This window comes from Chamaea fasciata, unplaced genomic scaffold, assembly GCF_029207755.1.
Source record: "Chamaea fasciata isolate MVZ Bird 193981 ecotype frontalis unplaced genomic scaffold, bChaFas1.0.hap1 SCAF_2, whole genome shotgun sequence".
Taxonomy (NCBI): domain Eukaryota; kingdom Metazoa; phylum Chordata; class Aves; order Passeriformes; family Sylviidae; genus Chamaea; species Chamaea fasciata.
The window spans coordinates 27,894,568-27,922,423 of record NW_027094087.1 but is presented as its reverse complement, the minus strand read 5'-3'; the positions used below and the strand labels follow the sequence as shown (position 1 = coordinate 27,922,423).

Here is a 27,856-nt window from a genome sequence, read left to right as displayed (position 1 = left end):
AATGCATTCAAGATGAGAGAACAGCTCGAGTGAAGCTGGAAGTTTTGTCCTGTCCATGTGTAACACAGACATGCTGGGAGAGCCACTGTACTGAGTCTGGTAACTTCCAAGGGGAGCAAAACTATAAACTGAGTTGTCCATAGGAAAAAAAAAAGAAAGAAGGCAGAGGAATATGAATTAAACTCTCCTGTAAGGAGAAACATAATGGATGGAAAAGGTGAGGCCAGAGAGCGACCAACATAAATTAGACACTATAAAAATAGAGAAAACTCTTAAGAAAAGCTTTGTGACTAGCAAAACTAGTGGTGAAAGGAAAGGAATATTTTGCTTTTCATTCTTTTCAATCACAAACTAAACAAAGAAACCTTACTAATAGTACTGATCCATGCTAGATAAAAATGGTGAAAATGCCAGTGACACAGAACAGGAGAAACCAGTCAACAAATACTTCCAATTCCATCTAAAGAAAGGAACAGAATGTAGTAGTCATATGAAAATAGAAACTTCTATCTAGTACCACAGTATCAAAGTAAGAGATGAGACAACACCTACTAGGGATGTATATTTTGAAATCAGCAAAGAAACAGGAGTCCTGAAAGAGTTTGGTAACTAGCTCTCTAGCCCAGTCATTCTGATCTTAATTAAACTTGGGATATTAGAGAAATACCTTAAGACACTCATGACAGTACTCCCAAAAGGCAAATGAAATGACTCAATGACAAAATTATGGAAAAACTGTAGAGATGAAGAATTAGTGAATGAAAAAATAAAACCTGTAACACTAAGGTTTTATGAAATACAGGTTCTGTAGGAAAAAGAAAAAAAAATAGAAAAAAAAAATAAGAGAAAACCCAAACCCTAATTTCATTCTTAGATGATATCATTATACATGTGGTTTAACAAAGGGGACTGCATAGGTGCAACATACTTTTTATAAGGCATTGACCTAGCACCATAAGTCAGAAAGATAAACTGTACATAATCAAATACTAAGAGGATTAAGAAATGCCCAGCCTGCAAGTCTCAAAAAGAAGCTAATGAGAAGTTGCACTCAATGATGCTTTTCAAGTTTGCGTAGGTCAGATGCAATACTGCATTTCAACCTGGATCTGAAAGTAAAAATAACAACTGATACAGTTTGCAGGTGACAGAACCATGAAAGCTGTGAGTAACCTGGTCCATCAGTCAACCAGGTGCATTCACACAGGCTGGATTTGGACACAGCCCCACATGAAGCATCCAGGAAACAAGAAGCCAGAGCATGCCTGTAGAGAAGGGAAAACACTATCTTGGAAAGCTGAGACTTTGGATGATCAGACTTTTCCAGACAAGCAGCCACTGGGAGCTCCTGCATAATGCTGTGAGAAGAGGAAAAACGCAATCCTCTGCAGACTTAAGGCAAAGGGCCAGGGGGACCTCATCCATGGCACTGGGGCTTCGACACTCAATTCCAAAATGAACATGTTTATAAGATACTGAAAAATTTTACAAGATGTAGTAAGAAAAGACAAGAATAATTCATGGGCTAGAAGAAATCCCTTACAGTGGAAGATTTACAGAGTTGTATCTGTTTACCTTGTCAAAAAGTGGATTGAGAAGAGACATTAAAATGTTTAAATACAAGTCTCAGAGGGAAAAGTCCCATTCAGGCTCTCTGAATCAGAGGGATGAATCTTTCCAGAACTAGTAACCAGAAGTCAAAGCAAGGAGAAATCTGGCTTAAATATTTAAACAGTGAAAACATGAAGCCCTTGCAGCAGGCTACCAATGGATTTTGTGTCCCAGTGCCTCAAAATCAAGCCAATGCATTTTGTCAACACCGTTCAAATACACCTTAGTCCTTGGGGCTCAATACAGCCTAAATGGATTGAAATGTCACCTGTGAAATGCGGGAGTCAAACCAGACAGCTCCTTCTAGCCTAACCTACGCTACCAAACACTCGTTTGCAGCCAACGCAGGTGACTCAACGAAGAGAAAAATGTTTCTGCCACAGGCTGCCCAGGTGCAGAGCTCCTGGCTTTCCTTGTGCAAACCGCCAAGTGCCAAAGGCCGGGAGGGAAGTGCCGCCCTGGCTCTGCCCACACGGCCCCTCGGGACTCGTGGCAGCCAGAGGCTCCTGTGGGGTCGGGGGCTGGGGGAAGGAACACACGTCACAGGGGCAGGGTGCTTGCAGCAGCACCTTCCAGGAGCCTTTTACACCAATTTATTTCTATACAGGATGGTTAAAAAAAAATAAAATAGAAGCCCCTATTGGTTGTTCATACAGAAGTCTGGGATTCTATAGGCTTTGGGTGGGTGACTGATTTTAAAACCCAACAACACATGCTTTTTCCCTTGCCTTCTCATTCTCTTCCAAGTCAGCCTCCATGATCCAAAGAAACTAACAAGTAACACACAAGACTAGCAGTCATGTGGACCAATTAAAAAAAAAAAAAAAAAAAAAAAAGAGGAAGGAGAATTGAAGACGAAGAGAAAAGGGAAAAACAAACGAAGATTGAAAATAAAAATTCGCCAGGATAATGCGTTTTATAAACACAGAGATAGAAACAGTTACAGCAAGGACAGAGCGGGCCAGGGGTGGGGAATAGATATTTATATATATATATATATATAAATTCAAGGGGCCTTCAGTTTATTCTTGTTGGCTCCCCCTTCTCATTAGATTGGTCTCTCTGTGGGGATCTTCATCCCCTTCTCTCCACTGTCCACCTTTTGGGGATTCTCTCCCATTACCAGGGTCCAGAAGAGGCCACCACTGCCATGTGAGTCCAGCCCGTCTTGGCAAGAGGGAGCCTGGGAGAGCACTCTGGCAGGAGATGAGCAGGAGAAGATAGCCTTTCCCTGCCTCCTGCCAGCTCCTTGAAAAGACTCTAGGTCTATTCCTCCTCCTCCTCCTCCACCTCCTCCTCTTTCCCTTTGGGAAACTGGGGGCAGGACAGGTACGTGAGTGTCAGAACTGCTGTCATTCCGCTTTTCAGGAAAGGGAGTAGAGAGAAGGGTGAAGATTATTTTGGCAGTCTCTTACCCTCCCTCCAGTTGCTTTTTGGTTTGTTGTTGATGCCTGCAGGCTTTTCTCAGGAGGTGGGGGGAAAAGCAGGAGGGAGAGGAGGAGGAGTACAAGCTGCTAGGATATCATCCACAACAGGCAGAAAGAGCAATGAGCAGGAACCCACATTCCTACGGGGCCATCGTGCTGCTCAGACAGCTGGGAGAGAGAGGCAGCAGCCAGTTCAGACAGACTCCTCTCTATTGCTCTCCACCGGGGTGGAGAAAGAATGCAAAACTCCACAGCCCTTACGCAGTGTAGGCACCTGTCCATCCCAGAGAACATGCCTCACCTCTCTCCCCTCCACTGGTCTCACCTTCCACTGGGGAGAAGGTTTCTCCCATCCAGTCCTTGGGGCAGGACAAGCGACCCCTCCTCCCTTTCACAAGCAGGAGGGACAGGAATAGATATTTCTCTCTTGGACACTCAAGGCAAATCCTCAAAGAACCCCATCCAGCTGTCAACCCTGCCACATTCTTCTGTGGCCTGCTAAAAACACGTGTCCAAGCCCCTGTATATACAAGGGCCACCTCTCCATCCCATCCACCATGCGTGTCTCAACACGCAACCCCCCTTCGTACACATCCTACAGTGAGAGAGAAGGCAAAACAGGGGCCTTTCTTTGGGTTTCCAAGGAGGGGCTCTTGCATGAGGAAGTGATCCCAGCACAGGAAAGGGGCTCTTGCACAAGGAAGCATCCTCCTACCAGGCAGGCTGTTGCACAGAAGGAGCACCCCCTTGAGACAGGCTGTTGTTCAAGGGGCTGCCATGAACAGGGTAAAACGGCCAGAAGAGGCTGTTGCAGGAGGAGAGGCCGGAAACTGTTGCACGAGGAGGGCCGCTGCACAAGCGGTGCCCCTGGCACAGGCTATGCACAAGAGGCGTTCTGCTCCCTGGGCTGAGGTCTCTCTAGGAGCTGGAGAGGTGCTCCACTTGGATGGCGCTGGTGCTGACAGTGAGGCAGATGTCCTTGTGATGCTCTGAAGTCTTGTAAGGAGTCAGGTCAAAGGAGCACTGGGGGGGAGGGTTGGGTTGGTTAGTGTCTCCAGAAGGGCCCCCTGCTGCCCCCCCGCCCTGCGGCTGGAAGTGCTGCTGCTGCTGCGAGGCCTGGGCTTGTGCCTGAACCACCTGCTGCTGTGGGTCAGGGATGTTGTGTTTCCGCATGTGCTTCATCAGGTACGTCTCCTGCAACGGGAAGGAAGGATCACGTGAGAGGAGGGAAGGACGCTCGCGAAAGCCAAAAGGGAGGGACATGGCAACTCGGGGAACTGCTCCCGTTGGATCTAGAGGAGCTGCTCTCTGGGAAGTTTGACCATTCCTGCTACCCCCCAGGGCAGCAAACTCACCGAGGTGTAGGCCCGGCTGCAGATGGAGCAGGAGTAGACCTTGGCGTGTTTCACCGTGTGTGTAGCCAGGTGTACCTCCAAGGAGGCAGCATCTGTGTACGCACGGTGGCAGTTGTGGCACTTGAAAGGTTTGTCTTTGTTGTGCTGCCGTCTGTGGGACTGGGGGGCGGCGGCAGCAGGGAGGGAAGAGAAAGCAAGCGTGAGGGAGGAAGCAAGAATTAGGAGACGGCTTTACCTCAGACACCCCCTTCCAGCCAGGCCCCAAGCTCCTGCTGCTGAGGAAGGTACACCTGGCTCCGAGCACAGGGACAGAACTTCTCCCTCCAACCCACCACACCTTTCCCACACATTCCCTTTCTCTCACGCACACTAGGCATTTGAACAGCAGGCACTCTTAATGCTCCACAACTCCCATCTTCTCAGTTTCCATGCAACTCTCAGTCTTTTCCTGGTCTCTGCTTTTCTGCCGCCCTATACATCTGCTCCCTGCATCTAATACCTTCAGGGCAGGATTTGCTTTAACTGCTTGCAGGTGTTTACAGCTCTTTGCTCTTTGGCACACTCTACAGTCCCCCTCCTCCAGGGTACTGCAGCAGGACACACCACCTCTGCTTCCCTGTATCCCTACCCTTATGCCCTCCATTTCATTGTAAAACAAACAAAAAAACCAGCCAGATACTCAGACTTTACTGGGTGTAACATTCTGCGAAAGTCTTGCCCCAGCTCAGTTAGAAAACTGCAAAACAGATGGGAGGAACTCCACTAAGGTCTCACCACTTTCAAGTCAAGTTAACAATTCTACAGCATGCGACTCTATGCGACTTCTTTGGGCCAGTAGTGCCACAAGAAAGGAATCTCTTCCCTGCCCAGGGCTTCAATAGCTTTCTGTATTCTTTTACTCTCCTCTCAGCTGCCCCATTTCTTCCACCTCCTCCACCACAGGCAACCCTGCCAACCCCTGCTGGCGAGCAGGACACACCCAGCCCCTTACCTGCAAGTTGGAAAGCTGGGTGAAAGCCTTTTCACACCCAGGGTGAGCACATTTGTAGGGTCGGTCCCCGGTGTGGATACTGTTGAGGAGGAAGAGCACAAATGGGAGGCAGTGAGCAGGCAGACAGGGCAGACTGCCAGGGCCTGCTGCTGTGTGAAGGGGATGATGTTGCCTCCAGATGCTGTTCTAGCTGGACAAAAAGAGCTCTGCCCAGCTCCTGTGTCCAGTTAGAAGCTGGAGAAGACACGTAATCAAGCAGATTTCAGAGTGACTAGGATTGAGGAGCAAGAGCTTATGAATGCCTGGACAGCTCAGCATGTGAGCTATCTAAAAAGGTATTGGGAAGGGGTCCGGAGGTCCAGGCTCCCTGCTCCAAGCTCAGGAGTCCCAAATCACCGAGAAGAATCTGTTCTCTTGCTTCTACAGTACCAAGAAAGCAGCTCTGTTCCCTCCAGGATAGACACAACAACACTTTTCCTTTTAAGTAACAGGCTGAGTTTACCAACAGTGTTAATCTGTCCCTGTCCCCCTGCAATGCCAGGAGCAGCTTCCACACACTCAGTCCAACCCCCGTGGTGCCAGGCTGGGATCCCCTACAGCCAATGCCTCTCTCTCTATCGCTCTCTCTCTCTGTGCCGCCCGCGGTGCAAGACCAAGGATCCCCAGGGACAGCACGTGCCCACCTCAGCCCTGACGTGGTCAGTGTCTCCTGCGCAGCCTCCACTCCGTCCACTCAGGTGGGTCACCTCCTCCTGGGGGTGCAGCCGGCCGCATTCCCCGCCCGCCCCCCGCATGCTTGGCGCGCGTGCTCCAGAGGTGCATGCCGGCAGCGCGGGGGGACCAGGGCCAGGCCCCCAGCCTCCTCTGGCCCTTACCGTGTGTGCTGCTGCAGGTGGGAGAGCTGGCGGAAGGCCTTCTGGCAGTAGCGGCAGGTGTAGGGCTTGGCCCCCGAGTGGATGCGGAGGTGCTGGGCCAGGTAGGATGTGTTGGCGAAGCTCTTGGAGCAGTGAGGACACTTGTGCGGCTTGACAATCGCCGTGTGGAGCTTGGAGTGGATCCTGCCGAAGAGGAGGAGGAGCAGCAGCAGTTGGACATGACCGCCATCTGGCTAGTGCTGATGGAATGAGGGCACAAAGGGGGTGGGACAGCACCACGCTATCTGCTACGTGAAGGAACTCCAAACACAGCATGAGCTCTCTTGGTCTCAAACTGTGCTCCCCTTGGATTCAAAAGACCGTGGTCTGTCCGCACCGGGGGAAGATCCAGAGAGAGGAACTATAGAGCTTGGACTGAGGGGCATTGGCAGAGCTGTGTGTGGGAAGCCTATGGCTGAAATAGCAGGGGGGCTGCAAGCCTGGACTTGATATGTCTGGCAGAACTACGCTGGGGTGACAGGGAACAGTCCTCCTATGCCCAGTCTACTCTCACACTGACACAACCAGCCCTACCTCCTGTCAGAAAGCGTCACTCCGCTGCCGATGCCTCTCGGGCGGAGCAGCGCTGACCTGGGTGCACCCAGCCCCTCACGGCCAGGGCCCAGCCTCACGTGTCCGACACCGACACCGCTACCGCCGGCCTGACGCGTGTCAGACTCGACCAGCCTGTGACAACCAGCCAGGCCTGCCCGGGCAGTCGCCCGCTGAGGTGCTCACAGCATGCTGGGATGACGGCAACATGCAGTGCGGAGGGCCTCGGCCTCCTCTGGCCCTTACCGTGTGTGCTGCTGCAGGTGGGAGAGCTGGCGGAAGGCCTTCTGGCAGTAGCTGCACGTGTAGGGCTTGGCCCCTGAGTGGATACGAATGTGCTGGGCCAGGTAGGAGCTGTTGGCGAAGCTCTTGGAGCAGTGAGGACACTTGTGTGGCTTTGTCTCCGTATGGGACTTGGAGTGGATCTGCATCTCCGACTTGGAGTAGAAGGTCAGCGAACACATCCGGCACCTGGGACCGGGGCGAGGGGAAGAGACAGTGTCACATGGGGGTAAGCCCCAATATGGATCAGCTCTAACTGGATGGGACCTTCCACACTGAGTGAAGAAGGGGCGTTTTCCCATTATGTGGTACTGGGGAGATTTCACCTGGGACACTGCTTGGCTGTGAGTGCTCCAGTCCCAGGGGGACAAATTTAAGCTGGGACCTGGTGTGATGGACCAAACAAACAATACTTCACAGCCAGACAAGTAAAGGCCCTTGACGAAACCAACTGGCTTGCAAGAGAGACAGGGAAGCATTTTGGAAATTTTCCAACAGCAATCCTAAGGGGATAGGAATAATTCCCAGACAAAACCCCCACTTTGTTAATCTACGATTTATTTGAGTCAGAAAACCCTTGGAAAACCTGGAAATCCCAGGTTATAGTTCATATTAGAAGTTAATTTCATGCATGGTGAAGTCTATGAGAGCAGTAATGGCCAAACCCACTTAACTCTGCTCCCATTTTTGGAGAAGACACTCAAATATTTAGGATACAAAATGCTGAGAATAAGAGCAGTGCTGCTTTCCTAGTGGGTCTCACAAAGATACTCTGGATATCAAATGTGGTATTTCATTGGTCTAGTGGGCTTTCATCATTTCAGTCTTACTGATGTGATGCAAAATGTTTTGTCTGGGCGTTTGGATCCATCTGTTCCCATAATGATCAGAAATGTATTTGTTAACAGACTCTGAACAAGGAGAAGCAGTTGGCATCGCTCTGCTACGGATGCTGCTGCTAAAAACTGTTCCTCCACCACGACACCAGGCTGTTAAGAAAAGCTCATACTGTTTTACAATTCAAGATGGTAAAAGCTTTTGTGGTTGATAATTTGACAGAGAGACAGAAGCTGCATCCAAGTTACTCATTTCTTCCCCACCTCCCCAATGTGTGTCAAACAAGGGGCAGAGTTAAGGCTTATCTGAATTTAGATCTTTCATTTACATTAAAGACAAAATAGAATCTCCACATGTAACTTCCAGGGTCACATCTGAGAGAAGAAATGCCATCCAAGAGGAAGCCACATGAATTCCACTTCCACAGTGGTTTTGTCTGGGAATTTCCTTGAGTTTTATAGTGTTTACAAATCTGGTCAGCCACAAAAGTCTCTGCAGGTATTACAAGCCAGAGAGAGCTGATCCTGCTCTTCCCTATATCCATCTCCTCTCAGGAGGATACTCCATTACATCTACTGTTGTGACTCTGGTGGAGCTGGCAGCTTTATGACATGTGCAGACTGATTAGCGTATGTCATGTAAGCAGTATTTATCCAGCACCTACCTTAACTTCCACAGGCCCTTCCGAGCCACAGCTTGATTCCAAGCCATTTAGCTGGAAGCCATGCCTCCCTAGCAAGCACTCTAACACACACCTGTCGTAACATTTCCCTCCTCTCCACTTTTGCTCTTCTACATTCATTATCATCTCTAACAGTTGCTCCCACGTGCCCTACCTTCATCCTTCTCTAAATCCGTTTTAATTGCAAGCCCTAACAGAACACGCAAACTAAGTACATCCTAACATAAATCCCTCCTCACACACACACTCACACACTCCCAGTCCCTTCTGGAATCAACAAACAGAAGCAATTTGGCTGTTTATCCCTACATCTATTGAAGACATAAGGAGTTAAAAGGAACATCAGCATCATCTTATTTTAAAAAAGCAGCTCTTGGTTTATAAACCAAACTATCTTAAGTCGCACAGTTTGTTCCAAATTTCCCGAAATGCTAGACTTGAATAGAGCATATGTATTTTGCAGTAATCAATACTAACAGAATGAGGACTTCTTATCCTTGAAAGCACCAATGTTAGAAATAACTTTGAGGTGAACACTGAACTAAAAAATACCTTTGAGTTGCTACGCCCTGTTCCTGTTAATGCAAGCAATTACAGCATAATCCCATGCTTGACTTTTAGCAAACTCCTTCTCAGCAGATGCTGACTTCCATTACTCTCAATTCAACCTCGTTCCAGAGCATTGGCCCTCTGATAAGGAACCATTCAATTGAGAACAAGCTGCCAGTGTGATGCTGTGCTAACACAGCTCACCAAAACAAAGGGGAATAGCAGGTATCCTTTTTGTATACAGGAGGGGAGTGACTGTTCTTGCCAACAGCACGTCTAACTCTGAAGTCCATGTCCTCGACAATTACTGAAAAACTCAAACAGGCTCAGCAAACTTAAAGACTGATGGCACGTGGAAAATTTGCTTTGCAGGAAAGATTCACTGACTCCAGTCAACCTAGGTTTTGAGTAAAGCTTAAAAGATAACTTGGGTCAACATCCAAATAAATCTACATAGGGAGAAAAATATCAATTACTAGGGGCTTATTTTATGAACAAATAAGATATAACGAGGAACAACAACTGACACTAGAAGTGAAAAAATGAGGAAATAGGCTTTTTCCAACTGTGAGAATAATGCATCTTTGGAACAAGGCTCGGAGGGTACAACACGGCCTCAATCACTTGGCCCCTACAGTCAGCATTCTGAGGATCCCGATCCCTTTCTGAGAGAAATACTTCTTAGGGTTTTGCTCTAGTTTAAAGAGGATACTGGGCATTAATCTCTTCTGTGCTGTACACAGGACTCTATATTTTAAATAGTCTATTGTGTTCTGAAAAATTAATGAACTTTACCATGCCATCAAGTCTAAGCAGTCCCATGCATTAAATCTATAGGGCCAAAAAGCCATCAACTTTATCTTCCGTAACTTCTGCGCACCCTTTACTTAATTGGTTTGCCAAGTATCTGCCTTCAGGTCAGAAATTCTCTAAAATAAACTTTAATGGAGAGAAACAGACTCCATGTCCTTTTTAAATTTCAAAATAAAATTATAAAGAAGTTGTTTTAAAACCTCACTGGCACTTGCATGACAATGATAAACCTGATTACTAGCAAAAATAGGACTCAACAACAGTAATAAAATCCCCCCAAACCCTAACCTCCCCCAAAACCCCAAAACCAAACCAAAACCCTCACATGAACAAACCAACCAACCCCTGTTGTCAGAATTTAGCAGCTATAGACATTCTGATACTGTTTTTCAAACAACATTTCGAATGAGTATCTTGCAAGAACTCATTTTCTAATCATCTAATTAGCATCAACCCTGAGAGAGCAAGAATGTTATGCAGCATTAACAAATTCATGAGCCTTATGAGTTAAAAAAAGCCCTGGAATATAACAGAAAGCTGCATTTCAGAATTTTATATTGTGTGGTATCAGGCTTTTTCAAGGGAACAAATGATCCATTTAATTAAGGGCTTTGCATTCTGCCTCAGACAGCATCAAATATTAAAGGGGAAGATGCAATCAGCCCTCTAGTGGGCAAATATGGATTCAAAAAAGTGTTAAATCTATATGGATAATGAGAATATCCCATCTGACACCAGCAGCATTTCAGTATTCTACTTCAGTGAAATTCTGGCTGGGGAGAGGAGAAATAGGGAGTGCTCCTTGCTAAGCATGAATGAAACACTATATGAAATAATTGATTTCTACCCCCCCTCCATTTAATATCCATTTTTAATAGTCCCCCCACTGTGATTCTAAACTACCCCTCCTTTGGCTGCATTCTTTCTGACAGCAAGAAACAGAAATGACTGCAGCATTCCCATTGATGGTGTGACACAACATCCCCTGCAGCTGCTTGTTATGGCTCTGCAAATTCAGACAGCCTTGGAGAAAATATCCTTAATAACACAGAGGTTCATATCAACAGTTAAATTAGCACTCAGCCATATGCCAGAGATCAAAAGTAACCCCTCCCAATGTTTACAATGCTTTCTTTTTTATAGGAAATAAAGACATTTAGAAAGCGTTCATGTTAGACAGAGACACTCTCAAAAATCATGAAATGCCAGTAGAAGGTGGATGTACAATTCTAATTCTGCTCCCATATGAAAGTCATCACAATGAGTCATAAACAAAATTATGCTTATAGCAACTAGACTACAACTCCGTGGCACGCTGTATTTTTTTCCCCTTTTCACGGAATGTTCTGCCTCATTCATCAGATGCTGTTAGGAGATAAAATACCATCTGAAATACCAGCTCATAGTAAAATTTGCCTAACATGGATTAACAGCCTTTTTCAAGCAAGTGCTTAATTAATCAGTACCACAGTTGTGAAAACTATGTAAGCTTGTATATGGGTCTGAGAATTCTAATTCCTAGTATCTGCTGAGAGTAGTCTTACAAGTTGAGTCCTTGCTCCTTCTGTTAAGCTACAAATACAAGTTAAACCATCAGTTAAAATAAAAATTGAAACAGGAAAGTCTGAAATTAAACTAGATGGTAAGAATAAGTTTAGGCTGTCAGAGTCAGCAGCTCATTTAGCAGGGAAGGAAACGTCCTGCCTTTCCAATGCAGAGTTAATGAAGTAATAATTAATGCAAGCATAGCATAATAACGGATGCACAGTTCATGATAAATGCTAACTTGGGCCTCACATGCCCCCATTTTTTTTAAGCTGAAGTTAAACACTTTCTTGTTAATATTTTGTAAGAGGCAGGGAAAGGAGACAAAACTAATATCCAAGATACACAGGTACACTTGGGCAACACCCAACTAATGCCAGCAAGTATGAAGATGCCAAATGAAGGTATAGGAATTGCACCTCTGCTTCCACAACTGGCACACCCTGCATCAGCTCCTATTCAAAAGCCAACGCTGTGCTTCCACTGAACAGTTTACACTGCTGGTGTGTGTAACAAATCCATAAGCTATGCTCAGAGATCTTGGTCAACTTCCTTCCACTGTCCTTCAGTCACTCGGTGAGGCTGCAGAAAAGCAAACCTTCATACTGGCAAGGCAGAGAGTAGTTTAAAATGCTCTCATCACATGGCACTTTCCCAGTTTGCAGATTTGAAGGCATTCCTGCATTCTGCCCATTTTTCCAAATGACCTTAAAAATACATGACTCAGAATTTTGTGGTATTTCAGCATACATCACAAGTTGCCTGTCTTCTTTTAATGACTCTCTATTCTTTTAATGACCCTCTAATTTATGCTTTCAACAGTTGCACCTTAAACCTTTTCTGTCACAGTCTCACACTGGGAGCTCTCATGATGTCACTTAATTCCTAGAAGTCTTTTTCACAGTCATTGCTTTCCAGGATACTGTTCCTCCATATTCCTTATGTTTAGATTAGAGACATTCAATAGTCCAACATTAAACAGGACACTTCTGTCTGATAATGTTTTCCATTGTGTCCAAACATCTGGACCTCAATCCCTGGCTGCTGGAGACGTCATGCTGTCCCAAAAGGATAAGTCTTCCATGGGACTGTATTAAAATATATTTTGTCTGAACAATTAACAACCACATAAAGATCCCCTTTTTTTTTTTTTTTTTTTTTTTTTTTTTTTTTTTTTTTTTTTTTTTTTTTTTTTTTTTTTACGGCTATCCACCACCATTGCTTTTATCTTTAGGTTATCAGCCATGACTTTCTGTTGACCTCCACATCATTGAACATCAGACCTAAGACACTGTCTACCAGTTTTTGAAATCAGTCACCATTAGCATAAAAGACCAACAAAACAATGAAACACAACAATGTGCTTCCTAGTATAGTGATAACATGCAAGAGCTAAAATAAAAAGAATACAAAAGGCCCATTAGAAAGCACTAGGAAATTTGGAAACACCAGGGTTAAGTTCACCCATGTCACCATACTTTGGCTCCACAATGCAGGTGTGTTCTGATACAGCCTTATTGACTGTTTCAACAGAACCGCACTCTTATTATGTTGCACAGACAGATATTTAACAAGTAAGCATTCAGATTCTTTATATCACCACTCTGGACAGCCTTAAGCCTGGTTGACCACATGTAGTTACAACCTCGTGAAGCAGATCACTCATCTCCTGTACCCACTACAGAAATGTCAGTGCTCCATAAGCACTCCTCTATCCCCACAATGCCCTGTCCTATTTTTTGTAAGGGAAGGGAAGCGCAAGAAGACACACTGAAACACAGTAGGAAAGACATACCCACTAATTCCAAGTGGCCAAACTGATATCTGACCTCTTTTTTTCCTTTAAAGGAAAATTCCTATGACATATGTTCATATCACTGCTCCTATAGATTTCTATGCTACTCCTATAAGATGCAACACTTCCGCAAAGCAAAACAGGGTCTGACCTGGGACAGATGAGTGTTCAATGATATTTGAGATTATGGTTTTGGGAGCACCAAATATTAATTATTTCAGGATAACTCCCAGTGATCATTTGCAGCCTGAGTAAAATGCAATCCATTGAAGACTGAACCTAATTCATACTTGCACACACTTCAAGGCAAGATTATCTGTAGGGCTGTAGGATACCACAGCAATCTGTGGCAGAGGCAAGTGTAATCAACAGCTCTTCATACTAGCAAATGCCTCCCCAGATCCTCCTCCTCAATTCCACAATCCCATGTCAATGCATTTTATTTTCTTTTAACAGAACATTCCTTTCAGGTTGAGCAAACATGCAGGACTCTGACAGGCTATCATGCACCAATAACTAATCAAGGATGGTATCAAAGTGCATTGACTCAATAGGGCCAAATTAAGGTGTAATCAGACAAGAGGCACAAAAATCCAGTTTTAAAGTTCCCTCTCTCCCAAGCTGAAAATGTGACTGTCCTCCTTATTCCCTTGCACACACTCATTCCATTGACAAGTAACATGCCAAAATTAGAGCTTGTGACTGCAGACCTTCTCCTGTCAATTCCTTCTGTTTGGCACTATGAGGAACTGCCAAGAGAAAGCATGTACGTACCTGAACACACACACACAGTTACAATATCTCAGCAGAAGGGACGGAACTTACCATAACACAAGGTTTTACCTCGTTATAGCCTCAGGCATGTGGCCAGTCAAACTGTCATTTTCTAAGCTCCAAGCACTGCATTTATATACAAAGCAAGGATTACGTGTGCAAACTGCATGTGTATATGTAAATGTGCATGTGCAACAGTTTTCCTTAGAGTTCTGAGATCATAAGCCAATTCCAACCAATCTGGAAAAGGGGTAAGGATCTTAAAAGTCAACACAAATCTCAAAAATATGCAGCTGAGGAAAGAAGAGAGACTCTCTTGGAGTCCTCTGCTGAGGGAAAGGCTAATAAGCTCACCCTTGATTAGACATCAGAGAATCCACACAGGAGAGAGCCGCTGGAAACCAGGCATCATTAGTTCCGCTGCTCACGGAACTACTTGTTAAAAAAAGCAAACAGAAATTCCAACGTGTGGCATCATACTGACACCCACGTTGGTCATCAGCAATCTTAAAATCCATTGCACAGACCTCTGCCACTGCAGCTAAGATGATAAATGACACCAACAATACTTTGTCACCTTTTTCTAGCCTAAGAAGGAGATGAGGTTCTTTGCCAGAGGAGGTCACATTCTTATGCTGACATCAAAGACATGGTAAAATTTAGAAACACTGGGTTTAATATTTCTAGGCTTTGGAGGGAATGTGGTCAAACTTTTTGCCTGACACTTCAAACTTAATTCCCCCTTTGCCCTTAGCCTTCTAGCCCAGAGCAATACCCTCTCCTGCACCAAGGCCCAGACCCAAACTCTTTACCCACATGCCCCAGCCTCTTTGCTATTTCATTCCCTCAATTACCTAACACTTATCTCCTCTCCCTCATGCTTCTGTTTGTCTGTCCACATCCCATCCTCTTGTCCCTCTCTGTTCTGCCAGTTCTAGGTATCCCATTTTCCAGCACCTAGCAGGTCTGGTTCCTTCCTCCACCCCTCAGTCTTGGCTGTTTACAGCTTATTCCTGTGCTAGCTCCCCCACCCCTCCCTTCCAGAGAGGCTCCCCATCACATCCTCCGTTGCATCCCCTAGTTTGTAGGCTCTTGTCTTCTCTCTCCTCCTTTCTGATTCCCATCTCTACCAGGTTTCCAGATACCCTCAACACAAACAGCTCCAGTCCCTGCCCATACTTCATTCTCATCTCTACCACGTTTGAACCAAGCAGTGTCTTCCCATGCCTTCTCTTTGTGCCCATCAGAGGGGGAGGTTACTGTCCACACTGGGCACTAAAGACTCCTTCTGAAGCAGAAGGAAGAGCAGCTGTACTTGAAGGAAAAACATGTTTGGCCCTTCAGTGCAACTCTAGAAGGTGCTTAGAGCTGCAGAAAGAGTAGATATATAGTCCAGCCTCACAAAGAAACTGAGAGAAGTTAGGCTGTATTTGTCACCTCTGTGGAGATGGACTGTCTGCTGAGTGCCTGGAGTTGTGCAAGCCTCAAGAAACAGCAAAGAGAATATAACCTTCACATATTTCAACCACCAAACTATAAATCATCTCAGAGCATGCTTAATGGATTTTTTTCGAGCTTAAAACTGGCCAAATTCAACAATATTGTCACAGTCATATGTGGCTTACAAAACCCATAGCCACCACATTACAAATTGATTCAAAACTATGGGAAGTTCAGCAAACAGTAATGCTAAATCCAGTACAGGAAGAAAAAAACAGGCTTAAAACAAGACCTCTCTGAGAAGATGTCCACCTGCTGTATTCAAACCACTGGTTCTCCTTGTGTACATAATTTGCTCCCTAATGAGGGTCTCCATCCAGCTTCCTCACCTTCTACAGCTCAGTTTACTACAGCTTCTGTACACTTTTTGTACCTCGGACTCATCTCATAAGTTTCTTATGTCCCTCAGCTGTTTATTGCCTCCCAACCTCCCTGCTGCTCCCCAATGAAAGTAAGGAAAACTCAAAACTAGAAGTGGAGAAGACAGAGATTGTTGATCACACTATGACAGTGAGGATCTTCTCAAGCTGACCACCTTTCTGTTGGTGTCTCAGGCTCCAGAGCACAGCTTGCAAAACCATTCCAGATTATAAACTGGTATTCATCCTAGATTTTATTTAATAGCAGAGCCTAGCAATACCTATACAGAGTTCTCTTTTTCTTACAAAGAAACTACTTAGAGAACTGTCAAGAGAAAGAGAATTGATGACCTGGCCCAGATCGGCTGAACCACTTCATCAGTCTAGTCCACTGATCACACCACAGCACAGACTTCTAAAAAAGCGCACAGGTACAGGCACCACACCAGGAATAAAAAACAACCCTACTGCATCCAGGACCTGTTTGCTAGCTTTTCCTCAGCACCTTTTAAAGCACTGGGAAGAAGCCATGTGCTTCACAGTGCCAGCATCTTTCTAGAAAGACTCTTGATGCTGATCTCATTTTTCAAAGAAAAAGCGAATTCTACAAAGACGTCAGGGAAGATTAACAAAAGGCTGACGGAATCCTGACAAGACTGAAGTGACATTACTCATGAAGGAAAATGCTTCACAGTACTGGGTTAGATGCTGTCCCCTGCAGGTGCAAACATTCTTCCAGTGGCACAACACAAAGGACACTGCCAGACTAATCCTAAGGACAGACATCGAAGATCTGCAAGTCTTGCCATCACTGGCAAAAGCCTCACACCTTTTCTAACAAAAAAACTCCTAGCCATAGAGATTCTTGCACCACTTTCACAGCAGCCTACTACTTCATTTCTAAAGATGATACAGCAGTAAAACAGCTGCCATTTGCTGGAGCAGGCATCACTACATCTAGTAGAGAATGGGCTGAGCTGCAGTATACGTATCAAGGTTTATGCTCCAACACCTTCCACATCTGCCTGGCTGTGCTGCTCACTGAAGGCCTTACTCTGTCTTTATCACCGCACGAGGAGTCAGGAATTACAAGTATCAGCCACCTGCCCAGACACTCACGACAAGAAAGCTCTGAGAGCTCAAAAACAAAGCTTAAAAAATTAATTAAATTTGACAAAATAATCCGAGGCTTTAGCAATTGGGTATTAAAAAAACCCAAAAATCACACTGATCAATGTAGTACAACTCCTTCCAGGAATCTGAGTACATTATTCTCAGTGTCTCATCATGGGAATCAGTGAAATCATACAAACGTAGTCATATGAATGCCAAAAGCAACTCCTCCTCCAGCCTGAGAAAGAAGCAGGAGTAGATGAACCTCACCCACAGTCTTAATTTAGCTAGCATATGTCTGCTTACTGTAGTGACGGGAACTACTGAAATCATCCTCTAGAATACAGAAGGATCCCAGTATTCCTCAAAGTTTTAACTTGTGAATCTATTCATATGCATATTACAGAGAAACGATTTTACTGTGTTTCACAAAGGTTTTCTCTCCCACAGCTCCAAGAGAAGATAGTGCTTTCCTTTATTTTTCCAACAATCATTTTTAGTTTCACACTTGCACATGGAATGCATCATCCATAAGAGCAGATCTCAAGGAGGGCTAAAGTACTCTGTGGTGGTCTTCAATAAATCTCAATTTAGCTCTCTCACACCTAAGCACTGCTCAGAGGAAGGCCTGCCTGGGGTGGGGGTGGGTGGAAGAGGGACCACATTCAGACTACACATGAAGAAATCTTAAACATAAAGAAATCTTAAACATGTTCCCACATATATACTCATCTGCTTTTTCCCTGCAAAGCCTTTTTCATGAGCTGTTACAGACTATGCATGTTCATAAAGTTTCTGCTGAGTCACTCCACCTGGTCTTGGGCATTTTTTTTCAAACTTACAAGTAAACAAGGAGCTATAATTAAAGCCCTGGTTCAGCTTTAATTCTAGTGTTCACTGCCAATTGTGTCCCCTGTAAATACATATTTAACAACCTAATTAGCAACCCGGACTGTAAGCAGCTTGAGTAGTGTGGAACTGTGGCTATGGCCCAAAATAAATGGTGGGATTACAAATAGCAAGCTACCTAACACTCCCACCCTTCCTCACCATACGCTGATTATATTTTCAAAGTGAAGAACTGGGACATTGGCTAAGATAAAAAGGCTGATCCAAGCTCTAGTTTTGTACCCATTTAACGATGTTGATTTAAAAATGTAAACATTAAAAAAATGCTATAGTTAAAAGTGAAAAAATGCCTGAGGTGGGTGCACAGATTCTGTGCAGATGCCTTCATACGCCTTCCAATGGCTTAATTCCAGAAAGATAACTAAATCTGTACCAAAACAAAGAGCATCTAGGATGATAAAAAGAAAACTGTTTGAGATGGGATCCTGGGCACATCGTAGGGAAGTGAGAAGACCTAGGGACTATCTTCTATTTCTGTTTCAATTTGGCTACTACTTTGCCTCTTATTTATCTCAATCATCTGTCAGAAACACCCATCACTGAATCACCCATAAGTGCTCCTGCTTCCCGCCTAAGACAGACATTTACTCCCTACCACTTTCTGCTCTCTCTGGTTCCCACCTTTTCTAAAACACCCACAACTGCTTATCCCCTGGTTCAAGTATTCCCTCCTACCTTATCTCTCTCCTCCCCATAACTCATCAACTCAAGCCACATCCCTCCAAGCTCAGAAACCCAACCTCAGGGCTCAGAACTCTCGTCTCTCTTATCTGACACACTTAGGGGTCAGAAACACCCTTATGTTTAATTCAGAAATACATTTTTCTTTCCTTGTTTTCCTTGGAGCACTGAGATGTAAGGAGATCACACGGGGCAATACACACAGGAGCAGACACTATCACCACAGGTCGCTTCCTGCTCTGTGTGTCTCCAGTTTGTAGTCTTTACACTGGACAGACTGGAGTCCTAACTGAGGAGCACCCAGGTGTACCAGGGCTCTCAGCTACACCAGAAGTGCTCCAGCTGCACCAGCTAGCACTGCACCCCACAGTATACCAGCCATACTATCTGGCTGTGATATCAAGGATATAGTTTAGCCTCCATAACATCCTGGCCATTAACTAACCTAGTAAAGTTAACCACTGTATATTCAGGAAATCAAGACTGTCCACTAAAAGGAAATCCTTAAGCTTTGGGTCAACCTATCAGCTTGTAAATATTCCTGGCCAGAAAGAAAACTCAACTCTTTCTGCAGCTCCAAGATTCTCTACTCAGGGACTCTCTAAGTACAAGGCAGAGATCTCTTCCTCCCCATGGAACCCCCTGAAGGGTAAAATACACCCCCATCCCCATGCAATGCTACAGTCAAGGTTTAACCCCACTCCCCACCTGTATGTCTTGCCATCCTTGTGCTGGTCCTCATCATCCTCGTTTGTCAGCACAAAGGGGTCGCTCATCTCTGGCAGCCCCGACTCCTGCAATCGTTTCTTCTTCCGGCCCCGGGGTGGTTTGGGGGCAACTCCCCCGGCCCCGCCACCTTCAGTGAGGGTGGCTGTCCCTTTCTTGGACAGGTCTGGAACCACCTGCAGGGCTGCCTGGGAGCCAGGGGGGAGCGCAGAGACAATCATGGGAGCTGAGATGGGAAAGGTTTGGGCAGAGGCGGCTGTGGTCACTAGAGAACCTGACGGGGAAGTTATCACCAGACCAGGACCTGCAAACAAAGGAAGGTGGAGGAAGTCAGTTATTACATCTCCAATTATGCCCAACCTCCTTATCCCACAGAAGCACCTACTTTTGACTACAACACAAACAGAAGGGTAGCTTCCCCTCTCAAAGCATTCCCAGTCTCCACTCCTGGAAGTCAAACTTCCATGAAGAGGGTGGATGTATGGAGTGCCTAGAGATTCACAAACCACACCAAGGCAGTCCACACCATCACTAAGGCTAGGAATAATCTACCGGCCAATAAGGATTCTTCAGGACCTGGCGTTTGCCCATCCCAGAGTCCCCTTTGTAGGCTGCCAAAGCCTCTGGCGTGCCCTACCTGCTGCCATGAGCCCGGCAGACTGCACTGGTACCACGGTGATGTTTTGAGTCACAGGGGCTTGGCTGTGTGGTGTCAGCTGCTCCGGCTTGGCGTCCGAGTCCATGGAGATCCCAGTGGGCAGGGCCACAGAGGTGGGGACTGTCAGCAAGGCAGGGTAGTGGGGGGGAGCCAGGCCGCAGCCCTTCTCTGTGGGCAGCAGCTGCTCCTTCATCTTGTTAATGAACATGGTGTTCTCAATCTAAACAGGAGGAAGGACAGGTTTTAGCAAACCCTGGCACAGCTCTGCCCAGCATTTGGCTGAGCCAAGAAATGCACCAGGAACACTCATGGTGCATGAACTTCTAACAGGAAGCAAGACCGACATAAGAGGTTAGAAGATCTTACCTGTCCCGAGACGGTGGGCACTGCTGGCCAGAAGTACGGGGAGGAGTTGAAATGAGATTCTTCCATCCTAGCTGGGCACAGGGGGCAGGAAGAAGGGGGAAGGGAAGAGGAATGGAGGATAAGGAAGACAGACACACACACAAACACAAAAAAACCCATTAAACCCAAAGAGACTCCAACATGGAACTGACTCAGTCTAATGCTGTGACAGTTCCTTAATCTTCCCTGTCTTTCTTGAGCAACTTGTTCCCCCTTCTGAGCTATCTGCCCAAATAAAGAAATTATTTACAGGGGAAAAAGGTGCTCGTTCTTCCCATGGGCTTGGGTCCATCTGAAATGCCCCTTGCCCAGCAGTCCTCCATGCAAAAAACAGGACTGACGAGAAACCCAGAACACATCCAAATTCTCCCAATCATCAGCCACCCAAGTACATGGCATAGATGAAGTCTGTGCATCTGCAACCAGGCAAATACAGACGAAAACCATTTTTCACCATCACAGACAGTCTGACCCCACAGGCAGTGAAAATTTTGGACCTCGCCTGTCCCTCCACCCCAGCTCAGCACTAAGAACCCAGATGCAGCAAAGGGACATTAGCATTATGTTACACAGGAAGAAAGACAGGCAGAAAGAGGGAAACAGACTTGCCCAAAATAACAGACAGCCACAGCAGACCAAGAAGTCAAACTCAGGGCTCCTAACTTCCTGCTGCCCACCCCAGCCCCACTCTTGAAAGAAACACAGAAATATCATTCAGTATTCCTGCTCTCCTCCAATGAGACTAAGCAGTAGGAAAATAACCTGACTCCCCTGCTCCTGAGATACCCTATTTCCACGTGAGATCATGTCACGGCTCTCCAGTGGCCATTTCCTTCCCATCTTTTGGACAAGATTCTGTAGGACTCTGTCTCCAGCCAAGTGCCCACTGCTCCATCTCAACTCTCCATGCATTTAGAGGACCAGTTAGAAACCAAGAGAGTCTCCTGAACACAGAGCTATGATCTCTTTGGGAACACCTGACTGAAGAAGCACTGATTTCATTTCTAATCCTTACATTCCTCTGTGTAATACCATTAGTGGACAGAGTGTGTTACACTTGCAAAAACACTATTCAAAACCTAAAGAAATTAACAAAACAGCATTTTCTGAAGCAGAAGATACATCTATTCCTAAACAAACATGGCAAAAGCGGTAGGTAAAACCTATGCTCAGAAGACATCTGGCAGAGAGCACAACCACTGTAGGTTTCTCAGGCAGCAAACTGTCCCACTCGTGTTTCTGTTATGGCCTGTCAGTGGCCTAATAATTAAACAATATTGTTTCTGAAGAGTCTAGCTCAATCATCAGGGGAGCTCAGAGGCATGCCCCCAGTAGAATGAAACACTTACATCACACAAGTATTGTTATTGGGACAGAATAAATACATGTGGAATTGCTGCGTTTGAGCCAAAATGCAAAGACAGTTTTCCTCTATGTGGAGAAGCAGTATTTAAATGAACCAAATTACCTGATAATTTTGTTTTTATGAATTGCTCATGCAACAGCAAAGCCAAGTATTCCTGCCTCACTCACTCACTGCAAATCAACCAATAAACACACTCAAGGATAAATTATTTACCTTACGTTGGTGGCATGCAGTCAGACTGCTCGCTGCCTGACTGAATTACTGTGGACTTACACTGCTGTGATTCAATCAGAGGCTGATGGGGAAAGACTCTTACCTTCCTTCCTCCGCTTTCTTTTCTGAGCCAAATTAATTATTAAGTACAGTGCCCACAGCACAGCCCTGTGCATGTAACGCCCAATTACGGGACTTTTTTCTTCCACAGGATGGGCATGCATGAGGAGATAACACATCCTTGGCATGTGAGCACCACCTGAATCAAGAGGGGTATTTTGTTTGGAATTTCCAAGTTTGGGGTTTTTTGCTTAGGTTTGACTTTATTTGTAAAATAAATAAATTGCTATTATTGCTTATTTGCTTAGCTTCCACCAAAGTGAACCTGACTCTCCAAAAACATAAAGTCTCATATAATAATCAGATGCATTTTCCAAAGCAACTTTGTAGTCGTCCTAAACTCTCCTTGGATGCAACTGAAAACTACAGGAGTGAAACAGAAAGATGCCAATTTAAGCAAAAAACCTCACGACGGCTTTCTTATTTCAAAATTAATGAAAGGCAGGTCCATTTCAAGATTCCAAAACCCAGACCAGCAGAGAGGCCAGGGCACTCAGGGGCTGCTTGTCTTCCTACAGAGCTTCACAGAGAATCTAACTTTGGTTTGCACAGTTTACAGTGTGCAAGTGAAATACGGTTCTCATTGACTCTTCAAAGGACAGCTACACTGATTTCATCAGCCTCCCTTAGAACCCACCTCCCCATCCAAAAATCTTCATGTCATGTATAAGGCTTCAAACTTCTGGCTTGAAAGGCTGAAGTGTGATGGAGTTATAAGAATGTGGAGGAGAAGAAGAAATGGTGTAAAAGTCGAAGCTTTCATGCAATTTCACTAGCAAGCCAGTCTTCCAAAGGCAGAAAACAAAGGTAAGATTCCTCCACCAACCTACTGTCCTGGCACCCAGAGCTGTCCCCCTCCCCTACCCCATTTTTAGGCTAAAAGGGTATTTTGAAAACATGCACCCCTATTGGCAGCTCGCACTTACTTTACCAGAACTCTGCACGTAACCCTTCCAATTGCTCTATAACTACCAGACATGGGCTGGAGCTTCAACCCTGCACCACAGCACGCTCCCACTGCAGGGCCTTCATCATCCCAGCTTCCACAAACAGGCCAGAGATGGGACCTTCTTCCTATTCACCAGTCTAGTACCAGACAGATGTCAACGTACCCTCCTGATACAAACCAAAAACACTTTCTATGTATAGACCACAAAGGTACATACACCAAATAAACAACCCAGTGAACCAGAGAACTCACAAGGGACAAGGGATCTGGAGCTCAGATCTCACAGAGTACTTCACAGAATCACATACTTAACGTGCTGGATTTATACTTCTTGGCAGGTCATCACTTTAACCATAAATAGACAGATAAAAGCACGTGCAAGTGCACAGTGAGGTGGAGGCTGTGTTTCTGGAAGGCACAATTAAGGTTGGATTTGCAGATATTTATTCAGAGGTTGACTTTTAACACAGGTTTCTTTATTCTCCAGATGCCTGGCTTTTAGTTCCCATCCGGCACGGAGTTTTCAGCCAACAAAAGGCCCGGAGTGTAACGCTCGGGAACAATTTAGGCTGTTGTTTTATGTCTGCCCAAGATCTTTGTTCAATGACAAGGAGCTTTTAAGCTTAATTGCTGCAAAACGCTAGGGATGCTGAAAGCCACACGGGCTGTTAGATCAAAAGCAAAACTGCTTCCACGGAAATCATAAGCACCAAAAAGTTCAAATGCTGCTACACCTTTAGAACAAGTGCATTTGAACCCGCATCAGGGCTATCCCAAATGTACCGGACAGAGCTCTGGATCCCAAACCCGCACGCTAGAGCCAGAACTTTGGTGCCGTTGCCCGGCACTTGTGTAGCCTCCACCCCGACCGGGCGAGCCTCTGCCGGAACAGGTGCCTGGCAGAAGGCGTACCCTGCGCCTCAGCTCCTTCCAGGCGCTCAATCCCTTCTCCCGCAGCCCGGAGCTCCAACGCCTTCACGCCCCCAGCTCCGGGACCCGCGGCCCATCCCGTCCCCTCCCACCCCGCGGCAGCCCCCGGGGCAGGGGCGGGGGTCACTCACGCAGCTCCGGGAGCTCCTTACCCCTCTCACTCTCCCTCCTCTTGCATTTCTCCTCCTTCCAGGGCCGGCTCTGCAAATAAACCGCCTGTGTTACGGGGGCCCCGCACGGCATGGGGCGGCGCTGCGCGGGGCCCGCGCCCCGGGGCACCCCGGCCATACGCGGGCAGGCGCTGGCCGCGGGGCCCGGACCCACCTCCCCCCGCGGCGGCCGAGGGCGGGGCCGGCCCGGAGCGCGGCTGCCCGGTGGCGGAGCACCCGACACCGGGACAGACGGGCGGGCGGACAGACAGACAGCCAGCCCGCCCTCCTCCATTTCCGCTTCCGGATCGCCCCGGCCCCGGAAGTCCCGCTGCCCGGCCCCCCACGGCGGTCCCGCCGCCCCGCACGTTACCGGGCTCCCCCCCCAGCGGCGGCCCCGGCCCGGCTCCGGCGGCGGCGGCCTCCTCACCGGAAAGACAGCGGGGAGGAGCTTCCGGGTCAGGGGGCGGGGCGCGCCTCGGCGCTTCCGGGTCGCCGAGACGAGCGGAACGGCGTCATCAGCGGTTTCGCTGGAAAACGGAGCGGCGGCGGCGGCCCGGGGGAGGCTCCCCGGGGCGGGGGCACCGGCGAGGCGGCCGCGGCCGGAGGTCGGGGCGGGGGCCGGGCGCGCGCGCGCGCTTACCGGAAGCGGCGGAGGGCGCCGGCGCGCGGGGCAGCCCAGGCTGGCGGAAGGGCGGAAGTGGCTGTGGCGGGCGGGCGCGCGGCGTCCCCGAGCCCGGCCGGCAGGGCCGCTTCCGGCCTCGCGGCGTCACGTGACGCGGGCGGGCGGGCGGGGGAGAGGCGGGCGGCCTCATGAATATTCACGAGCCGCCGTGAATAGCGATAGTGATAGTGATCCTGAGGGGTCTGCGCGGGATGGGGTTGGCCCGCAGGAGTTTTCCCAGGCGTTGTGCCTGCCGGCGCCTGGGACGGTGCCGGCCCGCCGCGGTGATCCAGAGGAGTTGTCCCAAAGTTTGGCTGCCAGGCGCCCGCGCTGGCTCGAGCGTTTCCTGGCACGCTGCTGAACGTGTTTGTCCTGCTAAGCCGACAGAAAGGATTTCCCGCGAGCTGGCTGTGTGCCAGAACGGGCAAACCGGACCGTCTCATTCCCTGTCGGGAACAGGAGGGCAAGGCCGGGCGTGGGGGGGAACAGGGCACCCCTGTTCCCGCAGCCGGCGGCTCCGCGTAACCTCACCCAAACGCTAATTGTTTTAGTATTCGTAACCGTGCGCAACCTGACCCCAGAGGGGGCTGCAGCTCACCCTCGTTGGCAGTGACTGGGAGCTCGGTTTCACAGATTCAGCCCACCCGAGTTGGGTCTGTCAGCTCCCCGCGGGCTCCCGCTGCCGTGCGGCGGGAGGAGCAGCCGGCCCCCGCTGCCCCCAGCCGCGGGCACAGCCCGGCCGCTCCTGCAGGACACATCGCGGAGGGCTCCGCCGCATCGCCCGGCGGGATCGCTGGTCGGTCAGCCCCACACCAAACTGCAGATACCCCACAAAAGCACCGAGCCGCGCTGGCTGTTGCTGCTCTGCTTTTAGACACTTTAGGGTAAGATTCGCTTCCTTCCGCTGCTCGTGGCAGGGTTAACTCTGGCGCTGGGCCCACCTCCCAGGTCAGGTTAGGTTACCTTCCTCACCTGTGGTGTTGCGCGCCAGGCGTTTGGCTGAGCTGTTTCAGTGCTCTGACTTGAGAGAAACCTCTTTTTTTAATTGTTGCGCGAGTTTTCTGCCAGCTTGGCGTGCTGGAACAGCTTTTCCGAGCCAGCATGAGTAAGAGGGTGGGACCAGGGAGAGCACAAGCACACAGCAGCCAGCGGTTAGATCGGCTCGGGCGATCGTGAAACCGCAGCATCCGGAGCAGTGGGCAGAGGGAAATCTCCCCGCGGCTCCAGCCACAGCGCCTGCCTGTGCCCAGAACGTGCCGGGGTATCGGTCCTCGCAGGCGGCACCAAACTTGCTCCTGGGAGCAGTCAGGATTGGCTCTGCCTTCTTCTTCAGCAGGAGTCACATGAAGGCAATTGTTGATTTATTTAAATAAAAGGAGTTGGCAGCCTCATCAGTTTGGAAATTAATTTCCTTGTTAATTTGGGGGTTTTGACTTGCTCATGAATATTCACAAATGCTCATCTTGTTGTGTTTTTTTTTTCTCTATGTAATTTATTTTTGTGATTGTCAGATCACCTCTGAAGGTGACATTTCTCCTCTCGTTCTGCAACGTAGCAAATGTATTCAGTCTTATGCCTTGTTAGAGGAACTCCAGGCTGGCACTGACATCTCTTTTACTTCTCTCTTCTTTGCCAGAGTCCTTTATAGCCTCCTTCCTCCCTGCATGCTGCCTAGGAAGAAACAGGACCGAGTCTCCTCGAAGAGGGCTGGCCTGGGCTTGATAACTGGGAGCGCTTGTCAGAATGCCCTATACCTGCCAAGGGAAATTGTCACTTGAGGATTGGGACAAAGTGGTTAATTTTTCTTAGGGTGCCTGGAGTTTTCTGCTCCCCCTCCCAGCCCGCACTGCCGAGCACCCTTCAGCAGCACGTGAGGCAGCGTGACTAACATCTGCCACAGACACTTGATTTGTCTTATCTCCTTTCCTTCGGAGGAGGCAAAGTCAGAGAAACACGGGTGTGTGTGTCTCTGGAGAGTACAGCTGATCTCTTTACCTTCTTTCCCAGCTCTCTTTACTTGCCTCCCTTTACTTATCCTGGCAGCTTTTGCTCCTTTCCATGCCAGGGAGGAACATCCTGGTTGCAACTGCAGGTTTCTCCCTGGTGAGACATGCCCGTGTCCCACGTGTGTGTGTATGTTTAGGGCTGCTAGGATTTTGTAATGCTGGCCAGCTGGGCTCAGCTAAGGAGTGTGGTGAATAAAAGCCTGTGTAAAACTGTTGGTGTGCTGGGGGCAGGAGGAGCAGTGTGGGGTGAAGAGGTGCCCTCCTTATGCTGTGCCCATGCACAGAGACAGGCTCAGCTGAGTGCTGGCCCCACAGGAAGTAACATGATGTGTGTAGCAGAGACCCCCAGGCCCAGCCCAGTCTCCAGACCAGCTCATTTCTTTAGATAGTCCAGCTTTGGTACAGCCTCCATCTATCCAGCTTGCTCGGGGCAGTGTGAGGAGGGGTGGCCAGGCTGCACCAGCCATGGGGTTCACCCGGTGGCACCGCCAGTCCAGACTGGGAGCTGGGGAGGGGGTGACAGAGAGATTCACAACTCTGCAGCAAGGAAATGTGCCAGCAGCAGTGCAAAGTGACTGCAGGAGGTTATACAGCCCTGGAGCAGGTGGTAGGTGGAGGTTAGTGGGGCCTCCCTCCAGGGAACAGAATCATGTGAATAACACAGCCGGGTTCCCACCTCCTGCTGAGGGCACCAGCTCCTGACAAGCTCAGAAAATGTGTGGAGAAAGCCAGCCGGTTACCACGACAGTTGCTCTCTCACAACCTTTGGAACAACTTCTGCTGTGCAGCTTTGGGCCAGGAGGGTGGCAAACACACACCTCCACGCTGGCTGCCTGTTCCATCTCCCATCCTTGTTGCCTCCTCCACAATCACATCTGACTGTCACGTTCCCACCTCAGCACTTTCCTTCTTTATCTACTCTCCTGATTTCTCCATTTCTCTCTTTCTTCACCACCCCAACGCAAAGCACCCACCCCTGGC

The 27,856-nt window shown here is 47.8% G+C and overlaps 1 protein-coding gene across 15 annotated transcripts; it reads right to left on the bottom strand.

Annotated features, from left to right (window-relative positions):
- Window positions 1–2,189: 2,189 nt before the first annotated feature.
- On the bottom strand, window positions 2,190–24,868 carry ZNF384 (zinc finger protein 384). 15 transcript variants are annotated; one of them, XM_066175453.1, is made up of 11 exons: window positions 24,849–24,868; window positions 24,209–24,257; window positions 23,104–23,293; window positions 20,440–20,506; window positions 20,053–20,293; window positions 19,398–19,719; window positions 7,097–7,321; window positions 6,260–6,442; window positions 5,385–5,463; window positions 4,394–4,552; window positions 2,190–4,232 (listed from the first exon to the last, which is right to left on the bottom strand). In XM_066175453.1, exons 3-11 carry the CDS (start codon window positions 23,154–23,156, stop codon window positions 3,957–3,959), a joined length of 1,605 nt encoding a protein of 534 aa, XP_066031550.1. In that variant the 5' UTR covers window positions 23,157–23,293; window positions 24,209–24,257; window positions 24,849–24,868; the 3' UTR covers window positions 2,190–3,956. The 15 variants fall into 15 exon arrangements, with proteins under 15 accessions (XP_066031550.1, XP_066031548.1, XP_066031546.1 ...); XM_066175451.1 differs by lacking the exon at window positions 24,849–24,868 and adding an exon at window positions 24,579–24,783 and having other exon boundaries at window positions 24,188–24,257; XM_066175449.1 differs by lacking the exon at window positions 24,849–24,868 and adding an exon at window positions 24,579–24,783.
- Window positions 24,869–27,856: the final 2,988 nt, after the last annotated feature.